At 42.3% G+C, this 20009-nt stretch overlaps 1 protein-coding gene across 5 annotated transcripts in view; it reads left to right on the top strand.

Moving 5' to 3' along the window:
- LOC122658706 overlaps positions 1 to 6014 on the top strand; it is a 39492-nt gene extending 33478 nt beyond the window's left edge. For 4 of the 5 annotated variants that reach the window (XM_043853786.1, XM_043853788.1, XM_043853785.1 and 1 more), the window contains 3 exons: positions 4353 to 4414; positions 4815 to 4935; positions 5648 to 6014. In XM_043853786.1, the coding sequence (XP_043709721.1) occupies positions 4353 to 4414; positions 4815 to 4896 (144 nt within the window). In that variant the 3' untranslated portion in view covers positions 4897 to 4935; positions 5648 to 6014. Of the gene's footprint in view, positions 1 to 4352; positions 4415 to 4814; positions 4946 to 5647 lie in introns of all 5 variants that reach the window. The other variant, XM_043853787.1, reaches the window with a different exon arrangement.
- The last annotated feature ends 13995 nt before the right edge of the window (positions 6015 to 20009 follow it).

The raw sequence follows: 20009 nt of genomic DNA, 5'->3' as shown, positions 1-20009 counted from the left end.
CTTTTTATTGAAAAAGTTCCCTTCTTTTTGTCAGAAAATAAAAAAAAGAACAAGAAACTATTCCTCTCGCTTTGACTTTTACTTGACAAATAAGTACAAGCAAAATTTTTTCTGAGCCGACCTGCTTGGATAGGTTTTCTAAGAAGACCACCTATTTCTGCCACGTGGAGGCATGATCTGGAGATTCTGGCTGCTGGATTTTGAGGGAGTAGTCTGAATTGGCTATGTGTGAAATTTGCAGATTCAATCTAATACCCTCCCATGTATGCCTGTGTGCTCCTGTATTTGTCAGCCTCCAATTTTCGGTGTACAACCACTTTATGGTCATTTATTTTCAATACTTGATTTTGCCACTTGATCAACTCCAATTAGGATAAAACTTGAATTTTTTGAGCAAGGGACCTTGAGGTCCACCAATCCGCAAAATTACAGCCCCTTGCCACTTGGTAGAACCAAGATCCACCTGGGGAACCCTCTCAAGACCAGCCCACCTAGAAACACAACTCCCATAAGTATATGAAAATGTCTAATTTGTGGTCCTGTAACAAAAGGGGCTCAAAGAATTAGTGCAAGACTCCCTGATTATATAGAAAGCACTGCACTTCTTTTTGTACAAGTAACAAATTTTGTGCAAGAGAATTTTTTTTATTAGCCATTTTTTACATCTTATGGCATTAAATTAATAAATTTGTGACCATCCCATCCAGAGAAGTCTGAACACTTATGTATAGCAATAAAGCTTATATGATGCTATGATGAACTTATATAGATTTCTCTGACAAAGGTGTTTGGCTCTTGAGAAATATCTCCTTTATGGAGCATCTATTGGCTCCTGAAATTGATAAAGGCCTTAGAAGGGCCATAAAGTTCCCATTAAGTTGTTGTAGTGAGAATGTTGTATGTGCGTGCGTGTGTGTTTTTTTTTAAATATATAATTTGGGACAAATAATGTGGAAAGTGTTGTTGTAATATGGATGTGTGTGCTGCTGTAGTCTTGAAGTGCCAGTGGTTTGTGTTAGGGGTAACTTCCCCCCCCCTCCCTCTAGCCCCGGCCTCTTTGGGACTCCTGATTAGCATCAATGGCAATTTGTGTGATTAGCGAAAGACAATGAATTCCACAACCAGACCCTAAAGCTAAACAACAGAATGAAAAACTGCGATACTACTGGAAAAAATTCTCATGAAAAAACAACTGAAAACAACACTCAAGCCTCTCTCTTTAACTTTCACTTTTATGAATGAAAATTAATTTAATTTCACTTCAGATCTAAGGAATCCCCCATGAGAAGGCCTAGGGCATCTACCTAATTTTACTAAGGATTCCACCTTTGCATGTAAAAATATCCATCCCCACCGTCGTGAATCCACATGGCATAAACAAAATAGTAATTCCAGTCATGGTTGTCAAGCAAAGGGTGCTAATCTAGTCCTAGATTGGTAGGAGACCAACTAGGAGCCAGTAAACCAGGATCTGTTATGAACATGTGAATCAGCTAGGTCAAAATAGGGTTTTTGGTGAAATTAGGGTTAGGGTTTGATGTATGGGTTATGTCAAGTTGAGTTAGGGGAGTCTATCAGTGAAGGTCCTGAGATGTCTTGATAGATGGAAGTGTGTAAACTTGAATAGGCAGCAAGTTAGGGTTATGGTTTCGGGTTTCTGAAAAGAGGCAAAGATGGATTTGTAGGGTTTGGCTGGACAGAAGTTAATCAAACTTGAATGGTTTTCTTAGAAGGGTATGAGGGATAATCGGTCAGATTTGTAGACTGTTCTGATGGTTGGTTTGGGCTGTGGGAGTTTTAGGGTTTTGGGAATTGATTTGAGATGGGGGAAATTAGGGTTTCAGTGGTTGGAAGGGGCAAAAAGGGAGATCGAGTTCTCCTTATGGGCAGGGGGTGTTGTGGTTGAAGTTTGATGAAGTTTTGATGGCTGGTTAGGTCTGGGGAATTTAGGGTATGGGAAATTTGAAAATAACAAAGGGGAAAACTAGGGTTGGGGTTGTAGAGGATTAGGAGGAGGAGGATGGGGATGGGGATGTCTCAAACTGACTGTAGTTGCAGATTACTCTTGGCAGCAGCTTGTTTGAGGATGAAACTTGAATAAAAATTGGATCTTTAACTAGAACTTCAAAGAAATCTGTAAGCAATTTGAAGGAGAGCTTCAAAAGAGCCACCCGGGCTTCACACCACATGGTGTTGATTGGATCAAAGCTTTGATCAAACACAAAGCAAATCTTCAAAGAAGACACAAAGTTGCAGACCAAGAATAGCAGTTTTCATAATTCAGAGGTAATGTGCACCTCCCATGATTTTATTAGTATATATAGGTGACCAATGGCCTTACTCTTATGCAGCTTAGGCCGGCTAAATCTAATTTCACCTCCCTTGACTAATTCATGGGAGGTGTGGACCCAAAAAAAAAAACAAAATTACATTAAATAAAAAAAATGGGACTTAAGTATAGAGCTAATCCCGTATGCAACTTATGTACCCCTACTTTAGGTTCATAAAAGTGACTTATTTCATTGGAAACCCATGGGATCAAAGGTCCAACATATATATAACCCAACCTTGACTTATTCCCATCAAAATAAGCCTCTTTTGGTGATGCATCAGCATTAGGTGCCTTGGTTTGTCTCCTAGGCAACGGTGACACCTTGATGCCTTGTTGGTGTCACCTTGATTCTTTCCCTCCTCCAACACCTAGGATTACTTAGATGCCGTGACAACTATGATTCCAGTGCTTCAGTAATGATATTCATGACGCGTGAAATATAGTTGTCAAGGTGACCAAGCGACCCAAGGCGACCAGACGCTCGCCTAGGAGCCCTAGGCATGCAGTATATGTTACATAACAATGATATTTTTATATAATTATGCTTATATGCAACATAAGAGCCATATCAATACAATATGATATAATTATGCTATCGATGACCTAATATGAGAAAATCGATATATAATAAACAAAGCATAGACATAATGTAAGCATATTCATAAAAACATAGATCAACGGAAACTGATGAAAGTGTCAAAAAACTGATAATTTAAGGTGTGCTGTCACAAGGCCACAAAAGCAACATTTGGTGGCCAAGGCGATGCCTAGGCGTCTAAGATGGTCGTCTTTCTTGCATCAATCAAGGCGTGCTGTCGCCTTGGAGGACCCAAGAAAGCGCCTGGATGCCTAGGCAAAACCTTGACAACTATGCCCTAAAAGCTGGGGTACAGGCCCATTTATAAATTTTCAATACCACTCTAAAATATAAACTTTAAATCTTGAATTCACAGAAATAGAAACTGCAAAAACACTTAGGATATACTGTGTGTATTAGGATAGGTGAAAATAGAAGTTAAAGAAAAATAGAAAGTAGACTCTAAAATGCCAAAAAACAAAACTCATTATAGAGGCTTGTTGAAGGAGACCATTACATTGAAAACCAATTGGATCATATGCCCAATGTACGTATAACCTAATCCACTAATTATTTGACTAAAATAAGTTAGTCTGTTATTTTTCCTGCATCAGATTGGAATTCTAGGTAGTTGCAGACAATATATATTTGTATGCATGGCATTTGATAATATGGTCATACTTCGGAATTGACTAGGATATTTGTTTTTTTGGTAATGAATCGACTAGGATATTAGTCATTATTTAGACGTGAAGGTTGGTTGTAGTCTCCTTTTCAGATTATATTAGAAAATTTCATCTCAAATTGGTGTCTTTTATTTGATATCAACTGTTCCACTGCAGAATCCCATAGGATTTTCTTTGGTTTTGTCAAGGTCCTAGATTTTGTATGGGACACATTGAAAAATCATGAATTAACGAGTCCTCTCGCAAGCATGGACTGAGCTATTGGTATAATGGTATCGGATCGGCCGGATCGTATTGTTATCGGTCGAGGTCAATACCATTACCTGGTTGATCCTGGATCGGGTATCGGTATCAGATCAAGGGTAAAATCGTCAAAAAACTTAAATTTTAATGAAAAGTAGGGGTAAAATTGACTGATACGGATCGGTATCGGCAGCCGATACCGATCCGATATCTCAATCCCTGCTTGCAACTAATAATAAACTGGTGTAGCTTGCGGTGAATAATTTATGTCAAGGGGGAATGCCTAGATCTATGATATAAGAAAATTAATTATAAAACAAGTAGGTTTGACTTTGTTTTACACTGTTTTCTAAAATTACTTGTTTTGTAATTCTTTTTCTTTTACATATATCAATTGCATATCTTTTAAATACTTTTTTTCTTCCCCTTCTGTTTTTATAAATTTTCTGGACAATAGTTTAGTCATCCATTTTTATATTAGTTTATCTGACATTCCTTTATGCAATTGTTGTAGGCTTTGGTCTTATTGGCTCTTCCAATAATAATCCTAATTAGACTGTTCTCAGCCATTTTCTGGTATGTTTTATTATTTATTCTACTGTTTCTAGTTAAATATACTAATTCCTCAATTGTTTATGCTATGAATGCCACAGTTAGGTGCTCCTGGAAACTGTGTGTATGTGTTTTTTTTTTTTAAATTATTTAAAGGGGCATACCTAGTGCAGGAGGCTCCTGCCACTGCGGAGTCTAGGGAAGCATCATATGTACGCAGCCTTACTCCCACCTCGTGGTGAGGCTGTTCCCCGACTCGAACCCGCGACCACTAGGTGCCAATGGATCAACCTTACTGTTACGCCATTTATTTTTCTAATTTTTTGGCAGGGAAAGAGGGGCAAGTGCTTTTCCCTTTAAATATTCGTTTTGATATATTGACTTCTATTTCAACTTTTTCCCTCTTTTTGATTAACCTTTGCAGTAAGAAGGCAAAGAAACCTGCTCGGAATGCCCATACAAGCCACACACGCCGTAGAGCTAAACGGGGGTATCCTGACAAGTAGATGCCATGGGGTATTTGGATGGAGATTCTTTTTGCATGTTTGACTCGAGGTATGTTTTTTGCCTTCTTGATTTGAAGCAGCCTTCAGTTTTATGGTTTCAAAAACCTTTCATGTTAAATGTTATGGTATTTCTTGAGTTTTGTTCTATATGTACAATTTAAACATAAAATCAATTGATGAATCCTTTCCTAGGAATGTTGACGGGACTTTAATGTAGTTGAATAGTATAACAAAAATGTGTTCTTGTGATGTTTATGATTATCTACTCTGGTGGATCTTGGCTTGCATGAAACGGAATTAACAATTATTCAGTTTACTACTGTTATCTGTACTGGTTAGGAAGAAAAGGGTGAATGACTGGAAAAGAGTGTTATTAAGATGGGAGTTTCTTTGGTAGCCAAAAGGATCCTGTCTAGCACCTTGCCCGGGCCGCATGTGCAGCGCCAGACACAGTGAGGCGTGAAAAGACTGCCTCACCCCTGCTCGGGCAAGGCACTCGAGCAGGGGTGAGGCAGTTTTTTCACGCCTCACTGTGTCCAACGCTGCACGTGCAGCCCGGGCAGGGTGCTTGGCAGGAGCCGAGTCCGGCTAAGTTGCTAATTGTCTATCGATTTTTTTTTACCTCATGATCCCTTTTCTTCAAATTGAACATTTGGAGAACATTAATGATTTGATAATGTGCTGTAAATGAGATGCATATTTATTACTCATCCTGGTTTTGTTTCTTTTGTCTTTCGCGATTCTTACTCTGCAACTTCAGCATAGTGCCAGAAAGAGCTTAGCTTCTGCACTGTTTAAATACTCTCTTCCATGGAAACCTTGAGGACTGCCTGTTCCAAAGCTCTGGAAGATAATTCGACTTGTATGATGTAGACAAAGTTTGTTGGTTAATGAGGGGAGAAGATGAGGAATTTTTTTGTTCTCTTTGATAGAGCTCTTGATAACAGTCGGCATACAAGTTCTAGTCGTGTTGCTCCAAAAGTCTGAATTTCATGAATTATCTTCGTTTTTTGAGATTTTTTGTAGACTTGAAATCTTTAACGGTTTTTTTTTTTTTTTTTTTAACACGATTCATAAGATATGTTACTGTTAAATATTTCTTTATTAACACATTAGTGTAAATATTGTTTAGGTTTTTATGCTCTTCAAACCAGGAAGGTCCCCAATCCAATTTTAGGTTCATTACAACAACCACCATAACCTTATCCCAACTAAATGAGATCGGCTACATGGATCCGAAGAGGCCAATACAATAGGGATGTAAACAGATCGATTCGGTCGGATAGTAGCATTATCATATTTGTATCCGATTATATTCGGACGGATTCAGATAATATCCTATCGGTTTTCGGATGGATTCAGATAATTTTCGGATAGTGATTTTTTGAATATAGGTTTTCCTAAATGGATATGAATTCGGATCGAATACGATTTTTCGACTATCCGTTGACATCTTTACCGTTTCTATGATGAGGGCTAGGGTTGAGATTTGAGAGTTGAGTAACTACCATTTTCTCTACTCTTCTTAGCCTTTTATTCTGTTACGTTTTTTTACTTTTGATTTTTTAATAGATATGTAATTCCAAGCAATAGCAAATCTAGAAAAAGAATTACATTATCTAAACTTATAAATTTATAAAAATAAAATAACATAATCTAATAGGGTAACTTAAAAGGATAGACAAACATAGAGTTATATTTCAGATATTTTATTACCATCGAACTGTTAAACAAATAGGATAATAATTGGTTGGATAGGGGGTTTATCATATTCGTATCCGATTAGTTTTGAGCGGATTCAGATTCTCCTAATCGGATACGAACGCGGATCGAAAATGGATTTACGAATATCCATTTACATACCTACAATACAATAAGAGAAATAAAGGAAGTAAAAGAAAGTAAAAAACGTAAAAAGAAATAAAATAAATAAATATAAATAAATAATTAAAATAAAATAAAATTATTAAAAAAAAAAATTTAAGTATTAGTCAAAGCAGCATCCCAGGAACATTTCCAACAAGGGAATTTTAGGTTCATTATGTACACGAAATTAATAATTTTAATTGGATAATATTAGTAGTGAGGCCCATTAGCTTAGGAAGTTATCTTGTTAGATCAAAGTTTTTCTTATTTGTGGGAACCAGATTGGAGGAGATAAGATGATTAGTTTTGAGTTAGCTTAGGACTATTTCCAAAGCCTGCTTATGGTAGAATATCCTTTTTCATCTCAAGTCTCTTATTATTTTTTAGAATAAATGATATTATTTTTTGGGGTATTTTTTTTCTTTCATATTTCCAACTTTTCCCATACCACCTCCACCTCCACCACCACCACCACCACCACCGTTGACGGGTATGGCTGCTGCCTTGCATCTCTCCCTTCTCCTCCCTCTTGCATCCACTCCCCCCTCTCGTAACCTTCGTACCCACCTCTGCTACTCCTATGCCGCTATTTAAAAGTACATGTTGATTATTTGTTGACTTCATGGACTCTCGTGGAGGAGGCAACACAAGGTAATTCGAGGGGCTACATGGATGAAGGACAACCTACCTACAAGTCTTCAAGAGCATGATTTGAAGTGGTGGATGGGATAAGATTTATCTGAAGGTGTTTGCTACTTTCTCGGTTTAAAGACCTCTTGACATAGTTTTTGCGACTCAAAAGATAAATCTTGACTTAAGATTCTGCTTCAACTTCTCTCATACGATATTGGATTGCACTCCTGCCTCAGTTGCTCCAAGGATTTTTTAATGTTCGAAGAACATTAAAAATGAAAGAAATACGAAGCAAATGTTTGAAGATGATTGGAATTATATCTTATTGTCCTTTTGAACGATAGAAAACACATAACGAGATCCTTTGAAGGGAGAGTTTGCACTGATTTAACTAATATAATCTAAATTACCCTTACTCATAAGAAACATAAAAGTGTAAGTTTGTTTGATTTGAAAAAGGTCTCTTCTATTCCTTTTGTTGTCCTATTTATACTTAGATGGTTCTGAAGCTGACTCTCTCCGTGTTCTCTGATCGGCAGTTATAACTTCTTCTTGATTTAGCAAAACCACTTTTAGAAAGACTTAATGCACCTGCCATAACCGTCTTGGATAAATGTGGGCCTTTTATTTTGATCCAGAAAAAACTGGTTTATTCGTCTTCTTGCCGTCCTGAACCTAGATATTTTTTTTTTATGGTAAAAAGCCAAATTAAAAGAAAGAGTTACAAGAGTCTATACAGCAAGGAGTATGGGGGACAGAGTCAAGAACACACCTAAATCAACTTACAAGGGGTAATTGAGGGATTAATTTGACAGATACATTGTTAAGATTAGCAGAAATCTTCACAAAATAGTCAAGGACTTCAAGGGGCCAAGGGGAAAGGGATGGAGTTGGAAGAAGTCCAGGTAGCACTTCACTAGAGCACCAAACTTCTTTTAGCTTCAAGCCTCTCAGGCAAGCGAACTGAAGTCCATTGAGGATACCGGTCAGCTCAGGTTCCAAAAAATGGTTGTTTTCACTTCGGCCAGCAGTCAGAAAGAGAAGTTTCCCGTCAATCAAAAAACCAAAGACCCATCCAGGCTTACCTAAATCTTTGTAGTCAAACCCTGCGTAGAGCAAAACAGGAAAATCTAACATGGTTAAATCCAAACTAGATAAAGGAGATGCGCTAGTTAGAATATTCAGAGGAGAGGAACAAACATCAATATAATTAGAGAGGGGAGCGGAAATGTTTAAATCAGACAACCACTGATTTATTTGACGTACAGTCTGTCCAGGGTCAGGGTGCACAGAATTAAACATAAATTTGTTCTGAACGTGCCAAATAACATAACACGTAATAATAAACACAGAAAAAAACCAGATTAAAGTAGGCTTGTCAAGCTGTCGGTCCAACAAAGTGGAGATGCAGAAATGTCTGAGAGAAGGAAATGAAATGAATTCAGTCCTCAGACCCAAAGGACCAACTACCCAGATGTGCTTAACCCATTCACAAGAAAGGAGGACATGCCAGAGGGTCTCACTACAAGTGCCACAGAGAGCACAAGTGGAATCGATCTGAGTCCATTTCGAAATAGAATCCTTAACTGGAATCCCTGCTTGTAATACAAGCCAAAAAAAAAAGTTTAAACTTAGGAATAAGTTTGAGTTTCCAAAAAAATTTCCCCCAAGCGATAGAAGTAAAGTCAGATAAATTGGAGGAAGAAATAAAAGCAACCGCCAATTTAGTTTTAAACTAGCCATCACGTGCTATCGTGCACCACCAGGAATCAGGGGAATCCGTCAACCGAATGTTAAGAATTCGGGGCAAAAGAGAAGGGGTAGCCTCTCTAACACGGTCCACATTCCAATCTTGGTTGGAGAGAAACAGGTCCACTTTCTCAAGAAATAACCGCTGTGAAGAACCAGGTTTGATAGTAAACCCAGGTAAAGAGGGGACCCAAGGGTCGGTCCAAAAGAAAGTATTCTTACCATTACCAATCTTACGAAAACAGAAAGATTGAAGTGAAGGAATAATTTTTGTGATACTATTCCAACACCAAGAACCTTTTTTAAGGCGCGTCTTGGCATCAAACAAAGAAGCATGAGGAAAATACTTAGCCTTTAAAACCTTGGCCCAAACAGAGTGATTTTCAAAAAGCAATCTCCACCCATGCTTAAGGAGAAGGGCCAAGTTCTGGGTACGGGTTGCGCGAAAGCCCAAACCAACTAGAAAGGTGGGTGAGCTCATAGTCTTCCAAGAAACCAAAGAATGTTTCCTGTGAGAATCCGAACCACCAGACCAAAAATTATAGCTAATAGAGTCAATTTGTTTACAAATGGACTTTGGGAAATAGAAACAACTCATAAGATAAGCAGGTAAAGAGTTGACAACAGATTTGATCAAAACACCCCGTCCTGCAAAAGACATATTGTTAGTTTTCCTAATAGATAATCTAGAAGAGATACGATTAACTAAAGGAATTAGCTGTTTAACCCTAGATCTCAAAGGAAAAAGGCCAGTTCCCAAATAAGAAGTATTTGAGTTCATCTCAGGGATACCCCAAAACTTGCTCAAACGAGATTTCTCATAACCTGAAACATTTTTACTAAAGTACAAACCACTCTTAGAAAAATTAATCTCCTGCCCCGAAAGGTCAGAAAAAAGATCCAAAATAGCCTTAACAGTACCAAAATCTTCCAAAGAGGCTCTGCAAAAGATAAATATATCGTCAACAAAAAGAAGGTGAGTTATCTCAAGGGCACCACGAGCCACTTGAATTCCTTTGAACAGATTAAGGTCTTTATAGGTAGAGATCAGGCGGGACAAAACCTCCATACCCATAATGAATAAATAGGGACTTGAAGGACACCCTTGACGAATGCCCCTAGTCCCCGAAAACATCCCAAAAGGGGTCCCATCAACCTTCACCGAATAAGAAGTAGAGGAAAATATGCTCTGAATAAAATTGCACCACCTCTGTCCAAATCCAAGAAATTTGAAAATTGCAATCACAAAAGACCATTCCATGTGATCATAGGCTTTAGACATGTCAATCTTTATGGCAGCCCATCCATCCTTACCCTTCTTGTGTTTAAGGAAATGAAAGATTTCATGTGAAATTAGGATGTTATCAGAAATTTGTTGACCCCGTACAAAGGCTCCTTGAAAAGGGGAGATCAGAGATGGGAGAAAGGGTTTTAGCCTATTTGCAAGTAATTTAGCAATGATCTTATAGAGGGTAGTACACAAACTGATAGGTCTAAAGTCATTAAGAATAGAGGCAGAATCAGATTTAGGGATTATACAAATAAGAGTATGATTGATATCAGCGGGTATAGAAGTAGTCAAAAAACACTGACAAACAAAACTCAACAGAGAATCCTTGATATGATCCCAAAATTTTTGGTAAATACAGGCTTGAAAGCCATTAACCCCAGGGTCTTTTAGTGGCCCAAGAGAAAACACCACCCATTTAAGTTCATCCAAAGAAGGGGGGGGGGGGGAACAAAGAGAAGAAACATCAGAATCAGAGATACAAGAAGGAAAGAGACATTCAACAAAGTCCACATCCAAGGGGGAAGAAGAAGTGAAAATTTTGGAGAAATGTTCAACAAAGGAAAAGGCAATGTCCTTAGGATTAGTGAGCTTCTCCCCATTTTCTAATCAAAGGACATCATTCTTACGGCGCCTGATATTTTGCTTAGCCACAACATGAAAAAATCTAGTATTCCTGTCCCCAGAAAGAATATAATTTTGCTGAGATTTTTGTAACAAAAAACATTCCTCCGCATCCAAAATTCAGTTAAGCCTCAAAGTTGAAAGTTTGAGGCTATCCTTACAGAAGGAAGGGGCATCCTCCAACTCACCAATCTCACTAACCAATTGACTTTTAAGTAAGTAAATATGACCAAAAACATCACGATTCCATCTTTTCAAAAGATTGGAAAAGGAAGATAACCTACAAGGAAAGGAATCCAGAGAAATCCTGCTCCAAAAGTCCGACACCATAGTATTGAATTCTGGATGACAAGTCCAAGCTAATTGAAAATGGAATAGCTTTTTGAAGGACTTCTGAGAGGGGGAAGTGTTTAGAAAAATTGGGTTATGGTCGGAACAAACAGCAGGTCCTTTACTAAGGGAGGTCAGGGGGAACAGATTAAACCACGCAGCCAAGCAGAAAGCCCTATCCAACCGTTCCTTGATAAGGTGGGGAAGCTTCTAATGGTTAGACCAAGTGAAATTGGATCCAACCAGCTTGACCTCCTCCAAAGCGCAAGAACCAATTAAATCCAAAAGGAGGGAAGACGAAGGAGTAGGGTAAAAAGGCTTCCCACCCAGCTTATCCGCTGGATCCAAAATTTCATTGAAATCACCAATGAGGTAAAGCAGATCCAGAATAGAGCAAATAAACGTATGAACAGCCATCCAGAAGCTATTACGCAGATGCCGATGGGGTGGAGCATAAACAAAGACACACCATAACACACCCCAAACTTTATCCATAACTTTAATACCAATAAACTGAGGTTCCACAACAATATTCACCACCTACAGATCCTTCTTAACAAATAGGAAGAGGCCTCCCTTCCCCCAAGCTCTAGAGGGAGAATTGGAGAAAGAAACTAAATCAAAACAAGAAGGAATACCAGAAATACGAAGAGAAGAGTGATCATGGCACTTAGTAACAGAACATCAGGATTAAAAGAATTAATATTTAACCTAAGACATCGACGAGAAAAGGGTTGTTTAAACCCCTGATATTCCAAGACAAAATAATCATCAAAAGAAATAGACAAAACAGAGCACAGAAGAAACAAAGAAGGAAAAAAAAGTAACCCAAGTAAAATAAATTAAAAGGTATGCCTAGGAATAAAAGCATGAGAAAGATAGCGATGGTTAAGAATGCAAGTACTAACAAAAATACAAATCATTATCGTAAAAAGAACCACACAGTAATAAAAAAAGTCAGAATGGAAGAAAGGAACCTATACCGAGCTAGGAACACGCAGCTCCTGTGTCCCCCCCGACTCGGAGCTCCGGGACGTGCCAGCAAGCGAAAGAGTATCCGACCCAGAGGAAGCACAAGAAGGAAAATCATCCAACCAAGCTTTAACCAAACGGAGGAGAGCATTAAGGTCATCAGTAACAGCCAGAGACGACTGAAAGAAGTCTTTGATAGAATCAAAAGCAAAAGAAATATGGGGAGGAACATCCATCATCACAAGCTTCCTTTTTTTGCGGGGAGGATTCTCAATAGCGGACCCTACAAAGACAGGCGCCCTGCTAATCGGGACAGCAAGCGACTGCAAAGGGGCAATAGGAGTCGTCGACATGAGACCCTCCACCCCAGTACCCTCAGTACTCTCATCCAAAGAAGCCCCGATCAAAGCCTCAACTGACAGAGTGTCAGCAAAAATGTCACCAGACAAAGGAAGGGGTTGCAGATCAACGAACAAAGATGAAATGAAAGAGTCTTCACTAGAAGGACTGGAGGTCTTAATCATCAACCTAGCATCACCAGACTGAGTGACCACACATGAATCATTAAACCCTGCATCCACAGTCACGGGAAGTGGACACAGGACAGCTACCGGCTCCACCACGTCAGAGCACGAGGAAATCACCAAAGACATAGTAGAAGAAGCCACCAAAAACTCCACATATACAACCGGGTCATCCACTTCCATCAACATTGATAACCCAGGGCTCACAGGAAGCCCAAGCTCGTCCGAAGAGGTAATGTCAGTCTCCAGCATATTCACGTCCATGACAGAAGATGAGTGAGCAGTTGCCGAATTAACAAACAAAGGCTGAGTAAGAAACCCTATGGTGAACGTCGACCAGGGGATTGTTGAAAAGAGCAGTAGTCGGCAACATGGAAAAAGTGGCCGCATCGAAAGCAAATCTTAAAAGCCTCGTACTTAAACGACACTGGAAGAGAATCGCCAGAAGCATTACGGATAATGGAAGACAAACACACTTGCTGTTTAATACGAAACAACACCTTAGCTCTAATCACCGGACAAATAGAGGAGGAGTCATGAATATGGAGATCCAGTAACTTGCTGATACAAGAAACGACCTACATAACAGCATCAAAGGAGCAAACATCAGAAGGTATATCACAAAGTTGCACCCAAATGGGAAAAAAACTCTCTTATACGCATAGCGGTCATCATCAAGAGCATGCTCGACTAAGTTAATGAGCGACCGACCGCACCACCAGGGGCCTAATCCCCAGACTTTGTCCCTCTCAAGACGAGAAACAAACTCAACCATAAAGCCCCCACGTTCATAGCAACAGAGATACACAACACCAAGCCGTTCCCACAGATCAACCAACTTCGAACATAATTTGTCCTGTGAAGGTCTAGGATACCCCAAAGTGAAACCATATAGGATCTTAGACCTGAAAATAGGCGTAGTAGACTGAACATCCGCAGCACCGAGAGCACTAGAAGAAGACATTCTCTAGACAACGGAGGGTGGACGACGTCTTGGAAATGAGGTGGAGGACCGCAAAGAACCAAATAGCGAAGCAGGTCTCCCCGCATCAAACCCCAGACTACGACGATGGAATGATGAAGAAGCTTGCGACATACTAAAAACCCAGACACAACGAGAAGAAAACTAGTGAAAACAAAAAAATATTAAGGGCAGCGGGAGGGAGAAAAGAGAAGGAACAAAAGGAAAAATATGAAGGTGAAAGAGAGAATTAGGTATACACAGGTTCAAAACGTTGAAGGGAGAAGTAGCGTAAAGTGGAAGAAAGAACGACGCATTAAAGGCACGTCCCATCCTTGCCCCTCGGGGAGTTAATGAAGCCGCGTCCCTAGCCCGAAGTCCCAAAAAAGATAGAAAACCGAAAAGGCAAGAAGGCTAAGAGGAGAAAAGAACAAAGCTTAATAGGCCAAAGGAGAAGACAGTACGTGTACAAAAGGGAAGGGAGCAGAGGGGGGAGAGCAGAGGCGTCATCCTTTTTTTTACATGAGTCCATCTTGACAAACAATTACTTTTTGTATTGATTAGAAATCTTGTCCTGAACCTAGATATTATTAACCCTTCTCTTTGACCATAATAAGGGTACAAATAATGCCTCTCACAATCTTTTTTGAACGGGATCGTAAAGTTCAATTAGGAGTGTGGTATCTAAAATAGGTGTGAAACGGTCAAAAATGTCTTCGTCGGCATTAAATCTAATCTTTAATTTATGAAGTGACATTTTTTATTATTGGATATCTTAGAATCTCCATGTGGCAATTCCCCTTTTGCCAAGTGGCAGCCTTTTCTCACCCTTTTCCAAGGACCATAATGATATCAACTTTTCCAAGGCTTTGGTGGTTTAAACCTCTTAAAAACCCTCTTTCTCTTCACCTTTCATCCAAAAACCTCGAGTCTTCTTCTTCTTCATCCTTTCGCTTCCTCTGCAACTTTTACTTTCCAAAACATGAGTCACTCAACTCAATATTTTGATAAAGTAAAATCGGCGATCGACTGCATGCAAGAAAGACGTGTGTTGCATCAAGAAATTGTTGGTGGGTCCTTCGGGTACCGCAACCTACAAAAAGACCTTAGTGACAAGAGAGAACTGGTGTGGTTCCGACCTAGGACTCTCCGATGCCTAAGTTTGATCTCTCTGAGCAACAGATGAATAGTTAGAATTCGAGATGGGTTAATGGGGTGGAGTACCTCGGAATTTATAGTGAAGTATGACAGTGTGGAGAGTCCCAGTTGGTAACGAGTAGTCCTCATAGTAGATAGGTGTTCCTCGTTAGTAGGATTTATCATTTATTCAGTTGCTCCCCCATGGGAAGTAGAGTCCCAGTAGAGAAGATGTTCTCTGTAGATAGATATGCATGAGCCCTTGTATGTTGGATAAGATCCTTGGTGCATGAGTCCATCTGAGATTGTACCTTTTGTAGATGGTACCCGTTAAGTGGTGAGGTGAAGTATATCTCGGCGATGATGCTAGTGGGTTGCATGTAGTACTTGGTGGTCTTGAACCTTGAGTAACTTTGTTGGTCCTTCTCCTTTGGAGCCAGCGTGGAGTACCTGAAGTGGCCGGGCTTGGGTAGCGTTCCTTCAAGTGCCAAGACACATGGCGGCTCACGATTGGTTTTGTGTAATTTTAGGTTTATCACTTGTTCCCCACTCTCTTGGAACGAAGTGCTCAAGAGAGTAGTTTTTCTGTCTTCATGCCAGTGAGGGGCTTGATGTAAATAAGCTTTCTTGGAGGACGTTCATGTAAAACCTTTGGTGAAGTGGGAGAGGGAGAGGGTTCCAATCCTTCCCACTACACTTTTTCAATTTTTTTTTCACCTTTTTTCTCTTTTTGGCTATATCTTCCTCTCTTTCCTTCCATTTTTCACTTTTCATTTCACACTTTTTCTTCTCTTCTCTCTCCCTTACCTTTTGCTTTTCTCTCTTGCTTTGAAACTTGTTACCATGTCATGTGCCCCCAAGTGTTTGTTCTTGGGTCCCCATGAGCAGGGTGGCCTTTTCCTTGCTCTCTTTCTTTGCCTTAGCCTTCTCCTTCCTTGGTCACTAGTCTCTCAGTCACATTTGCTCGGCCCTATCTCGATTACTCGGCCTCAGTCACGATCACTGCTCTCATTCACTCGTCTGTGCGTCCACTCGGTCATCGCCCATGCCCCTGCACCGTCGCCTGTCGCCCGTCACCTGAGCTCCCGTGGCCGTTGCCTGTTGCCCATCTATGGTCGTCGTCTGGCGCTCGTGCCCCGTACGCCATCACCTGTCGCCCGTCCGTGGCCGTCGCCTATCTAGCGTGCCCCGTGCACCGTCACCTGGCCCCCCGCATGGCAGTCGTCTATCCCCCGCGCCTATGGCCTGTCGCCTATTGTCCGCACTCGTGGCCGTCGCCTGTCGTCCGCACCCGTGGTCTGTCACCTGTCGCCAGTGCCTATGGCCTGTTGCCTGCGCCTGTGGCCTGTGGCCTATTACCCGTGCCTGTGGCCTGTGGCTTGTCGCCCGCACCTGTGGCCCGTTGGTTGCTCCAGTGGCTTGTTTCCTGTTGCCCGGGCCTGTGGCCTGTCGCCCGCACCTGTGTACCTTTCAGGTATGGCCACGACCAAATTTTTTTTTTTTTTTTTTTAATTTTGTTACGTGATGGTAACTTTTGGATTCCTTTTTGCATGTGGCAGTTCTCTTCTCTCTTAGGTTGGCAGCTTGACATTGGGGAGTACTGCCCAAGTAAGTCTTCCATCTCCTCATCCATGTCGTTGAGTGATTCTGATTCTGCCACTGTCCGGGAGGGGTATGCCACGGATGGGCCTTCTTCAGGCTTGCCTTCATCTGTGGATTCCCTCCCCCCGTTGCCTTCTCCTAGGGCCATTGTTAGTGATGAGGAAGAGGAGGCCTTTGGTGTCTCTGGTCTCGATGGGTGTCCTGGTGATTCTGGGGTGGCGCCCCCAGTTGTAGACCCCACTAGTCGGATGGGGCAGTTCCTTAGTGTCTTGACTGCCTCAGACTTGGTATCCTTACTCCGACAGTACCATATACCTTCTGAGGTTATCCGTCGCGCCCTTGGGGGTGATGATCGTGCCTTCTCCCACCGGGCGGATGAGGTATGTCTTTATAAGTTCTTCACTTATGGCCTTCACTTCCCCATTCCCCGCTTCGTTGAGTTGGTCTTGGACCACTGGCACCTTACCCCTGGGTAGATTGCCTAACTCCTGGAGGGTCATCTTGGGGTTTTATGTGTTTTCGCCAGGATGGGGCGTGCTGCCACCATTCCCCTGTTCTAGCACTTCTACGCGTTGAAGAAGGGGGATGATGAGTGGTACCACTTCGTTCGTCGCTCCCTCAAGGGGCCCTTCGCCGACTTTAACTTCTTAGAGGGGTTCACCAACTCGGTGAAATATTGGAGGGATCAGTTTCTCTTTGCTACGATCCTCCAATGCCTGCTGCGGACCACCTGGGAGCTTATCGACCTAAAGAGTGTGAACCGTTCTCTTGAGCTGAACGACTCCCTCAATTGGTGCCTGGGACGCAGCAAGTTTGATGTTCGAGAGTTGGACTCGGAGGCCTTCCTATTCCTTTGGAAGTTGAGTCCTGGTAAGATCTTTGTTCTCGTGCCCGTACTTGGTACTTGTGCCTAGAATTTTCTTTTTTTGTTTATCTGCTGCTGACTTGTTTTCTTTCTCCTTCTGTTGTTGTTGTTCAGTGGACCTGCGACAGGACCTTGAGCTTTTTTTGCCAGTTCCGGGAGGAGGGCGGCTGCCCAGGCTGCGCTTCCTCCGGATGCCCTTTCTGCTGAGGTAGGGGATGTCAGCACCCCTTCAGTCCCTACTCCTCCTCCCACCTTTGTTCTGGCCGTGGGTGCTAAAAGGAAGGGGGTCCCAACCCTCCTAGCATCGGGAGAAGCTCTCCGAGGGTCAAGCTTTCGCGGTCGACCCTTGTTGTTCCTTCTGCACCTGGTGCTTTTGTTCCCCCCTCCTCCAGGGGCAAGAGGGTGGTCTCTTCTTCGGGTGCCGCTATGGACCCGCTAGCTCCATCTCCTCTGGTTCTTCCCTAGGATATCCAGGAGGGTGCTTCTATTTCTGCTGGTAGCGATGTCCTATGAGAGTGGTTAGACAAGGGCCTGCTTCATTCAGACCGTTTGGCCTTGCAGGAGATGAGCAACACAGAGCTGCTAAAGTCCCTTTACAGGGTCATTGCTTCTGTAAGTCGGTACCTTTTAATTTTTATTCCTTGGTGCTAGTACGTTGGAGGCTTACTGATAACAACTTTGGTTGCAGGTTTAGTACTGCACTACCGAGGTGGTACTTTGCTTCGAGAGGTTTGTCTTCCAGGAGGTCCAGCATGTGCGGTCTCTGTGGAGTTTGGAGAAGGACCTTCTGGAGCAGAAGGTCGCTCGCGAGGAGGGTGTTGCCCGGGAGAGGAGGATGGCTGAGGAGATCAGTACCTTGTCCTCTAGGAGCATAGCTTTGGAGGCCCAGAGCTCGGGTTTGACTGCCATGGTCCGAGCATTGGAGGAGGAGCTTCAGACTTTGAGGCGGGATCGTGATGTTGACTTGGTCCAGGCCCGTGAGCAGGCCGTGGCAGAGTTTCGGAGATCTTGAGCCTTGACAGACCTATTTATGAGTATAACGAGGAGGTTTATGATATAGGGATCCACGACATAGTGGCCTATGTCCTTGGGGAGACTCTCGACTACGACTTCTCCCAGTTCCCAGGTTATGTGCCGCCGGTTGCTACAGGTGCTAGGGTGGCTGTTGCTCCTCCTGGGGAGGGCACTGCTTCCCCCGAGGAGGGCGTGGCTCTTCCAGAGGAGGGCACAGCTCTTCACCTGAGGGGGATGTGGCTTCTCCCCACACGGAGGATGTGACTCCCCCGGAGGAGGGCGTGGGTCTCCCTTAACTTTGTTCCTTTTTTGATTATTTGATGTTGAACTTAGAACTCAGCTTTGTACTTATTGTGGCTTCTTTGACGTTATGTATTTTTTTTTTTTTTGATTTTCGTGGTTGGGTCCTCGTCTCCCTTGTGTATTACTTTTCATCATTTCGCGTACATGACCGACAGGCCTCGGTGGCATTCGCCTCATGATCAATAGACCTCGGTGGTCTTTCACCTCGTGGTCAATAGACCTCGGTGGCCTTCGCCTCGTGGTCATTAGACCTTAGTGGCCTTTCGCCTTATGGTCATCAGATCTTGGTGGCATTCGCTTCGTGGTCATCAAACCTTGGTGGCCTTACGCCTCGGTGGTCATCAGACCTTGGTGGCATTTGCCTCATGGTCATTAGACCTTGGTGACCTTTCACCTCGTGGTCATTAGACCTCGGTGGCCTTTTGCCTTGTGTTCAATAGACCTCGGTGGCGTTCGCCTTGTGGTCATTAGACCTTGGTGGCCTTTCGCCTCATGGTCATCAGACCTTGGTGGCATTCGCCTCGTGGTCATCAGACCTTAGTGGCCTTACGCCTCATGGTCATTAGACCTTGGTGGCATTCCCTCGTGGTCATCAGACCTTAGTGGCCTTACGCCTCGGTGGTCATCAGACCTTGGTGGCATTCGCCTCGTGGTCATTAAACCTTGGTGGCCTTGCGCCTCAGTGGTCATCAGACCTTGGTGGCATTCACCTCGTGGTCATTAGACCTTGGTGGCATTTACCTCGTGGTCATTAGACCTTGGTGGTATTCGCCTCGTGGTCATTAGACCTTGGTAGCCTTACGGCTCAGTGGTCATCAGACCTTGGTGGCCTTATGCCTCGTGGCCAACGGGCCTTGGTGCTTGACAGTGCTCGACCGGTGACCAAGAGGTAGACAAATGTAGCCCGGAACAAATTCTTAATATTACTTCAAAACTTTAAAATTTTCAAATAATCCTTGAAAACAGACTGCTACTGTAATGCGAATTACTATGGCTGAAAGCCGTAAATACTGCTACTTCTATTGATAGTATTTCTTCAGGTGCTCTGAGTTCCAAGCTCGATCTATCTTCTTGCCCCCCGAAGTTTTCAAGCGGTAGGTCCCTGGCCGTATCTGCTTTGAAATTATGTAGGGTCCTTCCCAGTTTGCAGACAACTTTCTTTCCTTCTTGGGTTGTGATGCTCGAGCCCTCCTTAGAACTAGATCTCCCTGGTGGAAGAGCCTCTCCTTAACTCCTTGCATTGTA

This window comes from Telopea speciosissima, chromosome 4 (assembly GCF_018873765.1).
Source record: "Telopea speciosissima isolate NSW1024214 ecotype Mountain lineage chromosome 4, Tspe_v1, whole genome shotgun sequence".
NCBI classification, from domain to species: domain Eukaryota; kingdom Viridiplantae; phylum Streptophyta; class Magnoliopsida; order Proteales; family Proteaceae; genus Telopea; species Telopea speciosissima.
This window is presented reverse-complemented; position numbering and strand designations above follow the sequence as displayed.